Source organism: Acanthopagrus latus, chromosome 24 (assembly GCF_904848185.1).
Source record: "Acanthopagrus latus isolate v.2019 chromosome 24, fAcaLat1.1, whole genome shotgun sequence".
In the NCBI taxonomy this organism is placed as follows: Eukaryota; Metazoa; Chordata; class Actinopteri; order Spariformes; family Sparidae; genus Acanthopagrus; species Acanthopagrus latus.
Window position 1 is genome coordinate 697,715 of NC_051062.1, and position 19,123 is coordinate 716,837.

The following is a 19,123-nucleotide window of genomic DNA, read 5'->3' on the forward strand; positions in this document are numbered from 1 at the left end:
AACAAGAAAAGATCAAGGCAAGGAGAGCTGTCTGGAAAAACAGGAGTTAGAGAGGATGGAGGGGATGGCTGGCTGCAAAATGGACAGGAAGTTAGTTACAGTGACAACAACACTTACAGGAGCTTTAAATCCCCAAGGGGTTGGAAGCAGACAAAGGTTGTTTGGGTAAAGTCACACTAGGCTGGGCTGTGGTGGCGCATGGGTTCTATTCATCAGTGTTGAGACTGAACCTCTTACCAAAGGTACACTGAAATATCTATGACTGTGTGATGTGGGAGTTCAGTGCTGCCACTCACATGGCTATGTCGGTGTCCAGCGCCTGCAAACTCCAGCTGTCCAAAAGCATCGGTGGGATTCTCTGAAGAGTGCTGCCTGCTGTCCCACTGGGTGACAATAGCAGCTCCAAAGTAGTCTCCTCTTGCCACAGAGTCATGCACCTCCTGCACACCACCACACTGACACAATGCTCCATCACTGACACACAACACAAAAGACATAAATCCTGTTATTCTGTGTATGACAGTGTCTCAAAAACCCTAAGCCATTACAAAGGCGTTTGAGACAATTAGACATTTTCTTACAGTAAGTTGCTTACTGGTCCATGGTAACCGACTCTACAGTGAGTTCTTCACCGCTACAGTGCTCTCTCTAGGTCACATTGCAACAGGAAAGTTGCTCCAGACTTAAGGGGCACTGACAGACACTACATGAAGTCTTAAAGTTTCAGTGTTTAAATGTAATGAGTAAAACCTTCAAATCAGTTCTGAAAATAAATGGAGGCCAATACAGTGGGTTGTATGATTGCTTTTGTCTGTTTCAGCTAACAGTCTGCCAGCAGTGGTATATGTGTAAAATGTGTAAAAATATTCAGGGAATGTTTTCTCCAAGTTAGAGATTTGATGAAACATGATGATAAGAAAGTGTGATTAGAGTGAAAAATATCTTCAAAGTTTCTGGCATAGTTTGAACAGAGGAGGCAAGGTTCTTAAACTCATCATTATATTTTGATGTAGTTAATGACCTAAACAGGATTGCTTCAGGTGAAAGGGGGGTGTGTCAATCAAGATACAATGTATCAATACAGAGTTTAAATTCAGTTAAACCATTTCCTTCTTTAATGCTTCATCAAAAGGGCTATCATCAGAAAAACATTACACTACAGTACCAATTCCTTGTGAAATGTATGTCATCATCAATAATCAGCATTATTTTTTACTTCTAGACAAGACAGAGGGAGAGATTACCTGAAAGAGTCTTCAACAAAGGTGGTGCACACTCGCTTTTTGATGATCTTGGGAATCCAGCTCTGCGAGCATGAAAGCAATTTGTCATTTGTCATAAATACAAATAAATATGGAGAACATTACTGTGGACCAAGACCAAACAACTATTTTGAGAAGGTGCAGTGACTAACTGCAGTGACAAACTGCTGGACAGCCATTAAGCATTAGCCTACATCAAGAGTTATGTGATCACTTGTGTGGTACTGTAATTACAACCCAGATTCACGACACAATCACCTGTTAACACTGGGTTAGGGTTTTTGGAGCATTTACTAACTTCCCTAGTCTTTTGGTGCCCATAGCCTATTAATTCTTAAACATGCTGATGTAACCGATTCTATCGGCATATATTTACAAAAGCTATAGTTTAATTTTCTCTTAAGGTAGAGAGCAAAGTCCACACTGAATGATCTGTTAAAACAAGTTAGCTTGAGTCTGACTCTGTGTGGTTGTTTGGTTGCACCCCAGAGATGTAAGGTTAATCCTAACTAAGAAAGTAGATCACATCACTCCAGTTCTTAGGTCTTTACACTGGCTTCCTGTCTGTCAAAGAATAGATTTCAAAATCCTGCTGTTGGTTTATAAAGCACTGAATGGTTTTGGGCCAAAACACATTTCTGATCATTTGTTATGCGCCACATATCTGGAACAAACTCCCTAAAAACTGCAGGTCTGCTCCAACTCTCACCTCAAGACTGATGACATTTCTGTTTACCACAGCCTTTCACTGAAGCAATTTCAAAGCTTTGAATTGCAGTGTGACTTTTATTTTCTTGTTCTGTCTCTTTTATACCATTTCGTTTTCAGCCTACTTCCCTTTCTCTTAACTTAACTTAATGTTTTGTTTCTTGGCGTGTTCTTACTTGTTTTGAAATGTTTTTTTTAAATGCAATTTTAAATGTCTTTTAATGTTATTTTTATTCTCCTGTAGAGCACTTTCAGTTGCCTTGTGTCTGAATTGTGCCATACAAATAAACTTGCCTTGCCTTAACTAACCAATATATTGTCAAATAAAATGATGCTTTCACTTCATGTGGCCAATCAGTGAAAGGGCTAACAGCTAAAAACAAACAATTTCTCTAACTGTAGTTAATCAACAAAGGATAGGTGACATTGGAAATAAGCATAATGATAAAGTAGTAACTATAACCTCCAACCTTGATCTACAGCTAGTTTAAAATAACAACACTGAGTAGTGAAACTGTTAACCACAACATATGGTAATATAGTGATGAGGTTGTAACAATATTACAAGCATACCAACATTTTACAGAGAACTTTAAATCTACATGCTCTGTTTGCTTCTGGTGCCGAGGTCGTTCTTCCTAATTTTTGCATTGTGTTTTGTTGGGGTGTCTTATGGAAAGAAGATGAATATGTTTACATCCACAGAGGAAATCTGTCACTGAAAATCAGGTTTGCATTTACAGGCATTGTCAAAACCAGATTAATGTTAAACCCACTGATCCACTTGAACATGCAGAAGGTCAATGAGCAGATTTTTCCTGGATCTTGACATTATGTAGGAACCATTGCTTACCTCTTTTGTACAAGTTGTTGCTTCCTGATTTCTGTGTGTGAGTCTCTTCCACACATACATGGTCAAGACAGTAATTTGGTTTGTCAATTTCACTACCTTGATTACTGAAACCATAATTTCATTTTTGTTCTTTAGTTTCCATTTGACTCTTAGGACTCCCATTGCTTGGCCTTGCGAAGACTTGGATTACAGTGGACCAGCTGTGCGGAGCCCAACACCAAATCTCCAGCTACTTCAGGTGTTTATGAGAATGCTCCTCTGTTTTGCTGTGAAGCTCCAGAAATGTTTTGTGTACTACGAAACTTCACCCATTCACGCTCACCCTTTCCATTGGCATGGGGGTGAGAAAGTGAGATAAGATTCTTAGCTGAACTTAGCCCTAAGTTAACATCATTTCTGAGCTTTTTTTTCCCAGGGTGGAAATGTGCATTGTGCTGTTGATCTGGCTGCTCGTGCAAGCATTTTCCTACAAACCGAGTCAAAGACAGCACATTTTTTTTACATTATTTTCCTTTTTTAAAACACAGCTGTTTGCAGGGTGCATGGTAATGAGGTACTGTATCTATTGGTAAGATTCATAACTTGTAATAAGACATTGGTGAAACAAATTTAACTTATTTCCCCTTAAATAGATTTAGTTTATGACTATCCAACCAGACTAAGAACACCCAGTAACAGACATGAACACAAGTATAACATCAGTAACTATTTAGAAATAGCCAATTATCTCACTGCTGGCTTAGTAACCTTATTCCTAGTACATTTAAGTAATTTTTGCACAGAGCATGTTTTCTTTCTTTACTGTATCTCTTCCAGTGTAGTTGCATTAGGAAAGGATCTGTCACAGTCAGTCAGATTTGTGCTGGGGTGTTTTTTCTCTCTGTGCTTGTTGTCTTTTCAGAGGTGCGCTGACAGGCTGGGCGGGGTTTAACCACACCGGAGCCGCTGACTCACATGCACCTGCTGCAGGTTGACAATCAGCGCCCGCTTAAGAGCCCTGATTGTCATGATCTCATCATGGCAGCCCTGTCTTCTCCCTGGTGTATGTGTTGTTTCCCCTGTCTGTATTGCTTGTCTTGTGTCTCTCCCCCTGTCTGCTCTGTGTGTGTGCATGTGGGCATGGTCTCGCTCCAACCAGCAGCAGCCAGGTGAATCCACTCTGTAATCAACCATCTATATAGCCTCTGGATTCCCTCCTGTTTGTCGCCAGATTGTTGCTTCAGTATACGTGGTTTTTCATCTCCTGGCTCATTTTTGACTCTGTGCTCCAGTACTAGCTAATGTGGCTAACACCCTTGAGTTTCTTCCACTTTGCCTCAGATTGCTGTGTTTCCTAGTTACCCGCGTTTGCTTCTCCCCGCCTGCTTGTGAACCTGCCGCTTCACTGCCATTGCTCTACAGCAGACTGCACACCACGCCGCCTTCACCCTCGTCTTCACCGGTGACCTCACGAACCACAAATGGGACCCCGGGACCTTGCACCACCTCTCCTCACCTACACTTATTTGCCATGTTTGAACATTAAAAGACTGTTATTCACTGTTACCTGTAGTTCTTAGTTGTGCTTCTGGGCTCAGATCTTGTACAAAACCATAACACTGATCCTCATGCTACCTGCTGCCAGATTATCACGTCAGAACTGAATGGTACATGGCCCCTGTTAGTGTTAAGTTACTTTTGAGTTTTCTCGTGTTTTTCCCTGTTGATTTTACTTAGAGTTCTAAGTTAGTCTTTTGCTCTTTTTACCTTCAGTGTTTAACCTTGTTTCATCTACCAGCAGCTCAGCTTCCAGTCACCTCGCCTTCAGCACCTATGCAGCCAACAGCCTTGCCCTCAGTACCCGTGAGCTCCACACTCCAATCTATCCAGAGGCGCCACTGGGAGCTACCTCAACTCCTCCTCCTCTGTGGCAGACCCATTCACTACTCATACTTGCATATTTCCTGTGAAGCATCAATACATTTCTTTACTATTCAGCTCCCTGCCTTGTTGTCCACCTCTGGCTCCTACTACACCTATTAATTGTAAAATGATCCCTATACATCTAGTAAGGAGAACAGGAACCAAAACTCTTTTATATGCATATACACCAATCTCCAATTCGATGTGAACACTTCTCTACTTTTACCTCCTTTAAGTGTGACTGCATGCAGTGGTTAAATTGGCTTTTGTAAGGAGGGGGAGCACTTCTTCACTCTGGCCATTCTCTCTCTCTCTCTCTATCTATTTTTTTACCTTGCACCATCAGTGTAATACACATTTTATTTATCACATTCACATATTGATAACTTTTTAAGCCTACATTTCACCATCAATCTACACTGTAATTTGTAAAATGTATTCACAATATACATAATCAATTCACATATTAGCAACATTTATTTCCATCTCATCAATACACATCAATTATTTGCATTGTCACCTTACCATCAATTCATATAGTATTTACATCTCACACATACATCTGCATGTCAAAACATCAAACCACATATCAGCAGACAATTTAATTTAGAACTTTCCAAATTGGATTCAGTTCAAGTTTCTGCCCCTCCTGTCTCTTCCTACATCCTATATGGTCTGCCCACCTTCGGGTCATAACCCACTTCTTTACATGTTTCTCTGGGTTCCACATTTCTAATGGTGGACCTACTAGGTTTATAAACATCAAGCAGGACAGCTGATTCCGAACAGGTGAAATTATAGTTTTCATAAGAGAAAATCCTCTCTCACATTCTGCTGTGCTTACTTCACCCACCTGCTGTGAGTCAGCAGCACCGTGTGCGTGCGTGCGTGCACTTGCGCGGTATGCGAGAAGATGCCGGTAGCAGTGAAAACATGGACTGGAGTTTCATTGGTTCAGGTTTTATCTCAATTAATGAGCGGAACGTATTTAATAATGAATCTCTGACACAATGCTCTGAAAACAGCGCTGAGTGAACAGGCTGATGTATTGATGGGGATCCAAATGAATGATTTTAAAAAGTCATATAATGGCAGTTACACCCATGATTACAATGAAACACTGAAGCAGTGGGAGCTCAGTTCCTGCTGGCTGTACTGACCAGGTGAGGAGGCGGAGCTGAGCTCCGGAGGGCTCCGGCCCAATTTAATCTCTGACTGCATGTCATTTCCCATTTGACAGTGATATCTAGGACCTTTGGAAGACCTTTTTTCTGTTCTGTTCAGTTTCCAGCTGCTCCAGCTGAAATGGAGAATTTCAAATTTGAAAAAGAAAACTGAAAAAGAATTACACAAGCCTTTACTTGGCGTAGACAGCCCCTATCTGAGACCATACACAGACTGACTGGGCATGCAGCACCAAGATGTTCATCAGGAGTGCAGCAAGCATATTTTAAATATCATTAACAAATTCTTTGTATCATAATTGTAACTTTGACCTTTGGCCTACTTAGCATTTTGTTGCCAGGGAATTAATGGAATAAACTTGAATATAACAAATAATTAGCGGATTGTCAAGTTTTTGTCTGTTTCTCCATTATCTATTTAAAGGGATATTCCGGGGTAAATTTAATCCATGGTCTAACACACCATGAAACTGTGTTACACTCCCTCTCGAGAGATCAAGTTAGCAGACTGCTAATTTACAGAGTTTTACCAACCTCAGAAATGACCGCACAACAACAATACACTGCAGTAAATGGATCCAAATATAAACCGTCACCAAAAAGCCACAAATAATGCTCAGAACAGCACCAAACTTCAGCAACAGTATAAATAGGGTCTCACCACATAGTCGGGGGCATCAAAACTTCACTAGCTTAGCTGGATTTCTTCTGAAAAGCTGACAAATTTTACCACTCTTCTGCAGCAGCTTCCTGTTGACTGGGAAATCCCGATGAGTCAATTACCAAGTGCAGTAGAGTTCCACGGCTCATGGATGAAAATGTATGATTATGACTCTGTGGAAAATCAATCAAAGTTCATATTTGTCTTACCTACCAGTTTATAACAGTTATTATCGAGAGCGGACAGGGAAAAGAACGGAATTGAGCATTTCTAACTGCACTCGGTAATCGTCGCGTCAGGACTTCCCCGACCCGGAAGCTGATGGGGTAGAGTTGAAATCTGTTTTTAGCTTCACAATAGAAGTCCAGCTAAGCTAGCGGAGGTTAGATGCCCCGAACTGTGTGCTGAGACCCATTTTTGTACTGTTGCTGAAGTTTGGTGCTGTTCTGAGCATTATTTGTGGCTTTTTGGTGGCAGTTTATATTTGGATCCATTTACTGCAGTGTATTGTTGTTGTGCAGTCGTTTCTGAGGTTGATAGAACTCCGTAAATTAGCAGTCTGCTAACCTGATCTCTCAAGAGGGAGTCTAACACAGTTTCACGGTGGTTTAGACCATGGATTAAATTTACACCGGAATATCCCTTTAAGCGATTGTCATAACTAATGTAAAATCTGAGGAGCAGATTATAGCAGAACAGTCTTGAAAAAATCAGAGGCTGTGTGGGTGAATGTGCGGGCATGAGATTCCACGTGTAACCATTTATGGAGGAATGTACTCTAAGATCATGAGATCACACAGAAAGGATCAGAGCAAAAGGAAATAAAAAGCAAATAACAGGAGAAGAAAGCAGACAAGAAACCAGCTGTATGAAAAAGTGAAGTAGTGAAGTGTTGGAGCAGACACTGACACTACAGCCAAGCAAAGAAGGACAGAAATGTCAGGAATGATGACTTAGATTTACATTTACAGTTAGGGCATTTAGCAGATGCTTTTGTCCAAAGTGACTTACAGTATTTGTCACAAGAAAGAAACAAACCACGACATATCACCGTCGATAGAGTAAAAAAGAAAAAAATTAGACAATTGTCAAGCCCTCATCTGAGGAATGTATCTGCTATTTATCAAGGATACTTTAAGTGCATAAGTGCTATGATTAAAGTGCTAAGGATACGAACATACAAGTGCATATACTTCTTTTTGATATTCTATAAAGTCATGCTTTGTGGGCTTGAAGTCAAGTCTGAACAAATGAGTCTTGAGTCTTTTGCGGAAGATGGAGATGGATGATTCTGCTGTCCTGATATTGGTGGGGAGTTTGTTCCACCACTGAGGTGCCAAAACAGAGAAGAGTCCTGGCTTTGCTGAGCAAGATTTGTTTGCGCTCAGCGATGGCGATACCAGTTGGCCAGCGGATGTAGTAGAGCAAAGTGCTCTTGCTGGGGCATGTGGTCTGACCAGTGTTTGGAGTAGACGGGTGCAGTTCCATTGATGGCCTTGAAGATCAGCATTATATTCTTGAATCAGATGTGGATCGCAACAGGAAGCCAGTGAAGGTCACAGAGTTGGGTAGACTGTAAATGAGGCGCGCTGCAGTTTTCTGGATAAGCTGCAACGGTTTTGTCAGAGAGGCTGGGAGTCCAGCCAAGAGAGAGTTACAGTCCAGGCGGGAGATGACCAGGACCAGAACTGGGCCACAGCAGTGATGTTTGGAGTGCAGGAGAGTCCGTCATGGGGAATTATGCCCAGGTTCTTCTCCATCAATGAAGGCAATACCGTGACATCCTCAACAGTGACTGAAAGGTCCACGTTAGGGTAGTTTTTACATGGGATGAAGAGGAATTCAGTTTTGCTATGGTTGAGTTTCTTGGAACATTCTGAAATGCGCATCGTAACATGGGTGTTGGAGGAGGATGGGGGAAAAGAGAGGAACACTGGGTGTTGTCTGCATGACAGTGGTAAGAGAACTGTGATTATGTGATGTGTTTGCATTGTCTAATGATCTAGTGTATAGTGAAAAGAGAAGTGGTAATAATACTGAGCCTTGAGGGACACCAGTTTCCAGATAATAGAGTTTGGACAAGGAGCCATGATGTGAACCAGGTTAGAGCAGAGTCAGCAACAGTGGCATGCACAGACTTTTTGAAGGACAAGGGTGAAAAGAATGGCACTTTAGCGTGTGCTTTGGCTCCTGAGAAGGCACTTTAGCGCATGCTTTGGCTCCCAAGGGGGCACTTTAGCAAGTGTTTTGGCTCCCAAGAGGACACTTTAGTGCGTGTTTTGGCTCCCAAGAGGGCAGTTTATCACATTTTAACCAGCCAAGGGGGCGGTTTAGTGTGTTTTGCCAACCAAGAGGGCACTTTGGCATGCTTTTTTGGCTCCCAAGAGGGCACTTTAGCTCCTGTTTTGGCTCCCAGGAGGGCACTTTAGCATGCGTTTTTCAACAATTGGGCCACAAGGCACCTACCCCCCCCCACCACCCCCCAACCTTCTGCACATCACTGGTCAGCAATTCCAAGTTCAGCCAAGGTAGGGAGGAGGATTTGGTGGTTGACTGTGTGAAACGCAGAGGATAAGTCGAGGAGAATAAGGAGAAGAACGAGAAGGCCTCTGTGGTCAAGTTGAGGCATGATTGTAGGTCCCAAAGAAAAAGAAAACTGCTGCTTTGCTCTCTGAAACTAGTTGCATTCCGTTGCACACCCACTGAACTTACCCAACCCACAAACCACAGAGGCCTTTTGGAACTCCTCTATACAAATAAGGTGCTCCAAGGCAGGACAGGTTAAGCTGGAATACAATCTGTCACTTCACTGAGTGTGGACTGGTTCAACTTGTCTTTCTATTTACAACCTCAACGTTACTAGCAGTCAAGAAGTAGCGCTTTACTGTCCCTCTTACTGGTCTCTACCAGCCACATTCACACACTGAATATACAGAAATTCTCTGCTGTTATTCAGCTGATGTTGTACTGCAGGATTTCTTTGATGGTGCTATGTATTATTATGTTTTTCCTTATCCTACCCAGTAAGCTTCATTTTCCACAATGATCTGCACCCTGACTTACACATCATTATGTGGTTGCACTGCATTATGGTTTACAGGGGCAAACTTATTATTATTTATACATTTTCTGCAATGAGTTTCTCCGTATTGAAGCATCTAAGCTCATCAAATCAAAGCCCCATCTACCTGTAATGGAAATATCTCTTGCTGGGAAAACCAACAGAAAAGATCCAGTACTTGTTAGAGATCTTAAGGCAGACCTGACTGCTTAATTTCCAACAGACACATGCATGTCTTTACATGTGTGTCTGTTTTGCAGGCAGTAGAGCTGGTTGTGCACTAATTGAAAGGGCAATAATTCATTTCCCTGATCTCTGTCTACACGTTGGAGTATCCTTGGGTGAGATACTGAACCACAGATTGTTAAATCTGAGGGCGAGTGTGTGTAAATAGTCCATCATAGTAGTACCATGGTGTACATCAGGTAAGAAGTGGTGGATTGCACCTGGTGATAAAGTCAGCACATGCATGGCAGTCTGTCATCAATGTATGAATGTGTCTGTGAAAGGGTGAATGTGACAAGTGTTGTTAAGAGCTTTGAGTGGTTGGTACACTAGAAAAGTGTACTATAAATTTAACAATGTATAGATAATTTGACATGTCAATCCCATAAACACCCAAATCCTTTTTACATTTAAAATGCATAAGATTAGACTTGTAAAATTTGTGTTGCACTAACACAGCACAAGACTAAATTGACTGTCAACAGGTTAAGCAGTAGTAAATCACACTGTAAGCAGTTAAAACCCCTTCTTTAGCGCTTAATATCCCTACTCTGAAGCCAGGCGCCACTGAGATGAATGTCATGCAGGTGACTTACTTTATGCCCCTGATTTAATTTTGTTTTTGGCATGATACAGTTGAATTAAATCGTTGTCTCTTGCAGCCCAAACTGAACTACAAAGAAACTTCTTAAGGAAATTAGGTTATACAGCAGCTGTAATGGTTAATGCTGAGCTTTCAGCACTGCAGATGGGTGCCATTATGATGCAACTTTTAGGAAAGACCACAGCTCAAGGATACATTCTTCCCTGCATCCCATGCCAGGAGATCAGACAGTAAGAGAAGAAGGGAAACGAAGAAAAACAATGACTTGGCTACAGCTAGGAGAACTACTTCATCATCATAAAAATGCTTTGCCTCTTTCTTTTACTTGCATGCAAAAAAATACACATGCTGGCATGGTCTCTACTACAGGACATGGTGGTGCGGCTTTCATCTACAGGGGCTACCAGAATCAAAAGAAAATGCTTGTTCTTTGCAGCTGTGCAGGTGCTGGTGGTCAGTTAAGAGTTGTCCATTGCAGCCCTGGAGCTCACGCAAGAAAACGATCAAAGAGTGGGAAACTTCAAAGGCCTTTTAAGCCACATTATTATGGAACATTCTCTTTATGGGCACATCTAGTCTTCATTGACATGAAAACTATTGGAAGTTAAAAAAAAAATAATAATAATTAAAAAACTAGTATATTGACTTTGTATGAAATTTTGTATTCAAATTTTATCAACCATGGTCACATATATTGCTCATTCCAGATAGGGAGCTGCAAAGGGCATAATAAAGTGAAATATGCAATATCCTGACAAGGCTCTGTTCTCTGTTTAGCTGTATAAAGCACAGTTAACTGTTAATCAGTGCAAAATATAGGATTTTAACCTTAGTAAGCAGAGTTCTCTCCTTAGATTTGGTGGCTCTGAAAAGCATAGTTTAGTGTAAATAAGTGCAAATAAGTAGTTAAGTTGGTTGAACTCAAATGCCTCATACTGTTTGTACATTTCTTACATGCACTCGTGAATTTTTTAAACTAACAATAAATGTAATTATGGTGCTATTATTAACACATATGTATTTTTTTTTAAAATATGACCATTTTATGAAGCATCTTATTTAAACTTTCAAGTGCCTTATTAGAGATTAACTAAATCTTCAGGATCCTAATATAAAACATTACCCTTTGTATTGTAGGCCTGAGGGCATTCTTGCTCCATTTTTGTCCAGAAGAGCAAATGCAGCAGGGCACTTTTCATGATGAAACTTTAACATCTAGTGTCCCCAAAACTTACTATGGAAGTTAAATATGCTTGTTTATCAATACGACTGATGAAAACCCTAAATGAACACTTGGGCTTACTCATTTATAAGGTATTGGTGCTGCAGAATTTTTGAAGAGCTACTGTTTATTTGGTTATTTCCTTATTTTTAACTTTACCTAGAGCAAAACAACTTGGTCGGCTTCAGTCAGTCTACCCGTGAGACGTCATACCAGCACAGACAGCCCGAGGCATTTCACAGTTTACAAGTCTCAACTGGCACAGCAACATAACCAAATCCCCCTTTTATAAGTGAATATAAGACCACATAATATATGTTCTCTCATTTTACTCTGACTGTCTGAGCAAATATTCTATATTCAGAAACCCAGCGCTCTATCCACACATCAATCAAAGTAATCAATGTAGGCTTAATGCTTCTGTTTTGTACAGACTAATAACTGTGCACACACAGCCTACCTGATCTTTTTCTTGATTATTTCCAGCTTTACCACCTCCCCCGTCTCTCTCTTTCTCCTGCTCGTTCATCCTGTGCTGTAACAGTGCAGTCTGATCAGAGAGATCCGGCTCAGCTGTGCAGCTCCACCCACTGTCTCCACTGTAGTCAGCTACCAGCCTCTCTTTGCAGACTTTGGCCCAACCCCACTGTTCTCGGTAAAGCTCAGAGCCTTCACGGAAATGGTATGGTATGGTATTCATCTGTTGTTATATAAATGAAAGAATCCAGATCATTGTTCTTGTAACATGGAAACTCTGTTTTTAATGTTAAAACACTATGAACTTTGGGTAGTTCCCTTAGACAAAGTTTGCAGACATGTGGACTTACAGAAAGTGGTCCGTAAAGGGCAAGAGAGCCCTCAGACACTTAAGTGGCTTGTATATGCAACCAAGATATATAGATATAGCCAGTAATAAATGTATTAATACATGTACATTGTAACTGTAACTGTAACTATAACTGTAAACAAGGCAGCTGTCATGGGGCAATCAGTAAACCATGCTGCAGATTTTAAAGTGAAAAGTTAGTCATGGTACAATATTTAGGAGAAATCTGTCTGACTTGCCAAATAAACACATCGCAATTGTTTTTCACCCAATTCTATTTGAATATGTGTTAATCTGCTCTAAAATATTCAATTACATCAAAGAGGTCATAGGACAGTTTTGATATAGGCATCATCTTTACTTAGCTTTGCTGCGATATGTCCAAGATAGAGGGATGTGAAATTACTGATACTACAACCCTTATTTTCGAAAGTATCTTTTAATTACTCAAATTCACAGCTTCACAGCCTAAACCACTCTTAAAAAAACAGTTTTGACACACCTTAACAATTATAACATATTTTCCTTCTTTCCCCTATATATCCTAATCTCCTACTTTTTTCTGTTCAGTGAGAGAAGTGAGTTACATTGTTAATTCTTATGGGCCCTTAGTTGGGATTTGAGAGTGTATGCTCGCTCAAAAGACTAGTTCTTTTTCTCATAGTGGTTAATAATTGCCATGGTCTCTTTTGAACAGCCCAATGGCAAGAACACACATGTAAGAGTCCACCCATTCTTATTTAAAAGTTCCGATTGTCTTTGTCTGCCTTTTACTTTTGAGAGCAAAGCATGTGAAATACCCCTTATTTAAATGTCTATTTAAATGATGTTTAAATAAGTGAGTCAAAGGGGTATTTCACATGCTTTGCTCTCAAAAGTGAAAAGCAGACACAGAAATTTGAACTTTTAAACAAGAGTAGGTAGACTCTTACAGGTGTGAATCTAGCCTGTGTCTGCAAGGATTTAGGGCTGTCCCACCATCCACTCATGTGCCTGAGGGCTCTCTTGCCCTTTATGGACCCCTCTCTGTAAGTCCACATTTTGCAGACTTTGTCTAAGGGAATTACCCAAGGTTCATAGTGTTTTAACATGAAACACAGAGTTTCTATGTTATAAGAACAATGATAATAAATAACCACTTATTTAAATGTCATTTAAGTAAGTAGGTCAGAGGGGTATTTCACATGCTCTCAAAAGTGAAAAGCAGACACAGAAATTGGCACTTTAAAACAAGAATGTGTAGACTCTTATATGTGTATCAGTTAGCATCAGCTAACAGGTAAATCATCTCACACCTGGAGTTTCCTGGTCCAACTGGTAAACTACAGCTGTTGAGGCCAAAGTTATTTATAGATGGAGAGAGGGGACCTGGAACATACCATATTCAAGCCAGTAGAGAGGTGTTTATTCACATTCCAGCAATGGTCTGTCACTTAATCAACTCCTACCTATGTAAATAAGTGGGTAAATGTGAAATATCTGAGCCAGTATCGATTGAACGATATATTAGTATGTCCAGAAATGTTTAATGTTTAAGTAACTATTGCATATGTCAAAGCGCGAGTGTAAAGAAGAGTTGCAACAACGAAAGTTTAAAAAGCTTGGTTGTCATATGATTCACAGAGACCTCTCATAGATGCCAGAAGTTCATAGTGGCCAACTTCATTGAACGAATCCTGAGTAACTTTTCTGGTCTTACCCTTTCGAAGACTGTGCCAAAGGATCAATTCTGCTGCAACCCTTTTGGGTGGCAATTTTGTGCATTTAAAGTTCCCATTGCTATGGAAAAAAAAAAAATGATGTTCCAATGGAGTTGCCAGAGATGGCGCCATATTGAGAGGATGCAGCCAGTTCAAGGGCCCCACACACCGCCCAGACTCAAACCAACAGCCAACTGCCTTTATCCGACCACTCTGTTGCCTCTCATCTGACCCATTTGGAAGAAAATTTGCATTAAACACACTGCTTCGACGTGCTGCCAGCTCCACAGTAGCGTGTATGTTCTGCGCTTGTGCCAGATGCAATAGGCAGGTGGCGCTAGTGTACAAAAAAGATGCTGGACAAAAGGTTTATGCATGCAACTCTCTTTACTTTTGATCAAAACAACTATTTCAGACATGCAGCGAGGCATTATCAATGATTCGCTAGAACACCGCCAATCAGAATGGCCATTCAGCTGGCACACAACTAATCAGAGGATCCAATGGCTCAGACGGCCAACGGCCAACCTCCTCAGACTTCATATGATGAATTGGAGCAGACAACATCCGAGTGGCTACGCAGCTGAACACACCGAACAGATTTATTCCCGAACATCATCCAAGTCTCCCCAAATGCTTCAGATGTCCAACGGTTGGGCCAGTGTGTTCCTGCCTTATGATTGAGCAAGCCTTAGTTTCATACGTGTGTTCTAGCATCTATGTTTGTTTTCATGTGTTTTTAGGACACAGTGTTTAATTCTCAGTGTGATGCATGTTGTGATGTTGTGTATTCATATTTGATATAATGCATTCAGTCATTTAACTCAGCATTTTTGTGTTTGTGTAGACAATATTAAGCCTAATATATAAGCCTTGTGGGAGGGATTACATACATTACCATCAAAGGCCTCGCTTCCTGGCAAGTTGAAACTGTGGTGCCTGCAGTTTGGATCGCTCCCCGCATGATGTGGCCCCTAACAGTCTACGAGATCCCCATGACCACAGTCAGTTCATACATCAAGGACTGGTAGTTTAAACAGAGAAGTTTAAATGCACCAAAGTGAGGCTAAACATGATCTGAGGAACCCTCAAAAAGGGTTACAGGTGGAACCTTTATGGAAAAGTTAACTGTAGCTATTTGTAGCTTGTGTAGGATTATCAAACCTGGTTTCCTTTGCACGTGACTGGGAAGCCTCCCAGCCAGCCCCGTCTCTTCAGGACACCCCCCTGAGAGACATGAAATGGCTATCAACACTAAATTATTTACATCTTAATCCGTGGGACACATCTCTAATCATATTGTCTTCATTCTTCATTCTTCTTTCTTTATTATTTAATCATTTTGCAGATCATTATATAATATAGGAGACAACAGGAAAACCATTTAAATTCAACTTTCATTTCGTTTTGTTGTCTTTCCGCTTATCCGTTAGGGTCGTGGGATGTTGCCGTTACCCCGGGGCTTACTGGGGCCAAATCCAGTTCACACAATGGGCACCCTGCATGAGTTGCCAGTTCATCGCAGGACCCTTACTGATGGCAGTGGCTGCCATCAGCAACTTTGGGGTTCAGTATCTTGCTCAAGGATACTTCGACATGTATCTCAGTTCCGCCCAGGGGAGCCAGGATTCGATTTGCGACCTTCTGATCCCCAGTCCGCCAGCTCTACCCACTGAGCTACAGCCACCCTAAATTTAACTTAACAGAGAATAATAATAATGGAACATTTTATTCCCACTGGAGAGATACAATGCTGGTGTATTTACAAGATGATGATTTGTCATTTCATCACAAATAAACACAGATGTCTCTTCACCCCTTTGCCTTTACCTAAAGAAGAATCAGATCAATCATGTCCATGTCAAAAAAAACAGTACTGTGCTTGGTGTTTTTCTTCTCTATTTATGAAGTAAATACCAGTACTCAAAATTATTTAACAATACTCATACTTTGTGTCTACACATTAAATTTATAGCAGTCAATAAGACAACTAACAATGTGGGGGAGACTAAATGAAGAACAGAGACGAGGAGAGACTTGGCTGGATTTCTTTTTCACTAAAGATCGTCAGGTATGACTAAATACATTTAAAAAGATTCTGGACCTCACTTATTTCTCAACCCTGGCTATGACCCTAGGTACAACAGGACACAGTTAATCACTGTGAAAGTAGAAACACTACTCTGTACTGTGATCTGTTAACTGTAAATAGAGTAAATGTTTACAGTCCAACAAGTAACCCACTCTGGTTCTAAAACACGACCTTTGTTGTAAGTAGATGAATTTAAGTGTCAGGAATAGTGCCAGTAATAAAAATATGTTATGGCTGAGGTGATAGTAATAGAAAATGTTTGTACAGACTAAATGATATAATGTCCTATAGTAAAAAACAAAACAAAAACAAAAGTCTCCTAATGGCAGGCTACTTTGAAATAGAAAAGACTGACACACATTAATGATGATTAATGATTAATGCTATCACCTTTCAGGCTATAGTGATTTTGGCAAGTAGTTAAGTGAAAGTCCATTTACAATCAACACTGTGTTGTGTTTAGTGCAACCAGAGAGCTCAAGTTAGTTGAATGCCCTTCATGAGATCTGCCCCTGTATGGAGAAGATTAAAGAGGACAGTTACGACTTGGAGCAGGATGGTCTTCCCCTGGGGAAGCTGTCGTAATTTCCTGAACACAAGGAAGTCACATAAAAACATATGCTTCCTTCTGTGGAACTCGTAACAGGTTTACACCCAATAATACTTCAATCACAACACACATTCTCACATCATCAGTGTTGGTTTCAAGGTGGGAATAACACATGATTTATTTTCTAATGGTTTAATTTTGTGATGTAAAGCGCTCTGAGTGGTCACTAAAACTAGAAAAGCATATATAAATACAGTCTATTTACCATTCCCTTTATAGATACAGATTATACACTCATGAAAAGGTCATGTTCAAAACTTAATACATCATTTTGAATATTATATACCATTTCTGCAAATAACTATCCCTCTGTCCTTTAACCCAGACCTTTATTATTAATATTCATTAGAAAAGACTCTATGGGAACACTCTGTGTAACTGTGCAGAGACGATAACAATGTTTCCAATTTCAACCCTCTAACTGTGTGTGTCCTTGGAGGCGACAGCGGGAGATTAGGAAGACAGTACAGGAAACAGTAGCTTGATAACTCAGGAAAACAGTTTGCTGCTATTTCTGCTTGCAGTAACCAAGGGGGTACATACATATATCATGTGACTGGCCAAGAGGAGGAGCTACATGGGCCACAGAAACAGCTGCATTTTTATGTTGCCATATAAGAACTAAAAGATTAATGTGCTACTTCTATTTTCAGTTGAAAACTTTTGAAATTGACAAGCATCTGTCATTGACATTGTTTGCTCCGGTGAGACATCAAATTAATTAGATAAATTAAAAAAGGAAATCAGTAAACATCAAAACATTTAAGGTGAATGGATATATCAAACATCTGAATGCAAGAGATCTGAGTTTGTTCAAATACATGGAACATGTATGCTAAAGTAAAGGATAAAGTGAGATGTGAGTGTACAGTACACGTGTACATATATACACCTAAGGAGCCAAAAAAAAAAAGATGTAATGTGACTATAATAAGAGATGTGAATTACTGAGTGCTGGGTGATGAGCAGTCTCGAAATTTGTACTTTGGGGGGGTTTCAGGGGGAATCCGAACAACGTCACCTGGGGGCTTGCCACCCCAAGAAACATTTGAACCTCTGCAGATACGCAGATACACAAGACTTTATTTCTGCTGGTTGCCTGAGCATGATGCATCAATTCAGAAAGTCAGATACTGAAACAACAACTTAACATCTGGTTAATTTTCATAATAAAACACTCCATGTTGACACCAGCACAAAAATCTGAAAAAAGAGACGAAAGTTCTTCTTCTAATCCTTCGATTAACTCTTCTTGTTTTTGTGTTATTAACACATACGTACAACTGCGGTCGCACATGATTTTGTAATTAACGCGAGAACCTCTGGGTCTCTGAACTCCAGCTGTCTGGCAGTGTTGTACAAGGTGAAAAACTGTGGTGGAGCCATTCCGCAGCATTCAAGCAACCAGTGGAATTCTCAGGGTTACGTAGGACCCATGTATACCTCAAACCCCAAGAAACTATTCTCCTTATTTTCTTCTCTGCTTACCCCTCCTACCCCTCCTCCTCCTTCCTCCCTCACTCCTGATGACTTTGCAACTTACTCAGTGCCATAATAATAATGCATAATTCCTTTATGATGCCCCACCCCGAGAAAAAAAAAGTTTGTTTTAGCCAGTTTAAATTTTACCATTTAAGAAAAATAAAACAAAAAAGGAAAGTCAACTTTGTAAACACAGTACACAGGACAGGTCATACAGGTCTCTACATTGTCACCAGCTGATGGACTCTCAATGACAGGACATACTTTCAGAGGTGGTGGTTCTCTGCTGTGTATCTGTCCCTAAACAGCTGGTTGAGGGTGGTTGATCAGGGGTTTGTACTGTTGTGGAGTCTACAGACCTATTGGCCAGCTGGGATAGATGTGTGCCTGAACTGCTTGTAGATTGTTGCTCATCATTACGAGAGCATTTTGCCTACTACAAAATGTTTTTATATTTCACTGGCAGATGTCGTCCATGCCTTTGCATCATGACATGAATGCAATCAAAATACCAGTTCATTTTGTCATGTAGCTTCTGTCTTGTTCAGCTATAACTAAACTAGCTGTAGCAGTAACTGAGTTCTTCAGACTTCACCTTATCAAGAGCCATTTTCTGTCCCACTGCACATCCAACACCTCACCTAAATTGTGTGAGAGACTATAGCCTACATTCTGCTGAGTTCTACTGAATGACAATCCTAAAGATGGTTGTGGGCTTATTATGCATTGAA

General features: G+C 40.5%; 1 protein-coding gene and 1 long non-coding RNA gene across 3 annotated transcripts in view; one reads left to right on the forward strand and one right to left on the reverse strand.

Annotated features, from left to right (window-relative positions):
• Positions 1-19,123, reverse strand: part of trpm4a (transient receptor potential cation channel, subfamily M, member 4a) — a 59,546-nt gene that overhangs the window by 39,880 nt on the left and 543 nt on the right. Inside the window, exons 2-4 of the mRNA XM_037091650.1 lie at positions 12,143-12,382; positions 1,245-1,306; positions 297-474 (exon numbers count right to left, since the gene is read on the reverse strand). Coding sequence (XP_036947545.1) covers positions 297-474; positions 1,245-1,306; positions 12,143-12,382 — 480 coding nt within the window. The remainder of the gene's footprint in view (positions 1-296; positions 475-1,244; positions 1,307-12,142; positions 12,383-19,123) is intronic.
• LOC119015563 lies at positions 3,812-5,807 on the forward strand. 2 transcript variants are annotated; one of them, XR_005073394.1, is made up of 3 exons: positions 3,812-3,971; positions 4,144-4,469; positions 4,604-5,807. It is a non-coding gene; the product is annotated as an uncharacterized LOC119015563 (long non-coding RNA). The 2 variants fall into 2 exon arrangements; XR_005073393.1 differs by lacking the exon at positions 3,812-3,971 and having other exon boundaries at positions 4,022-4,469.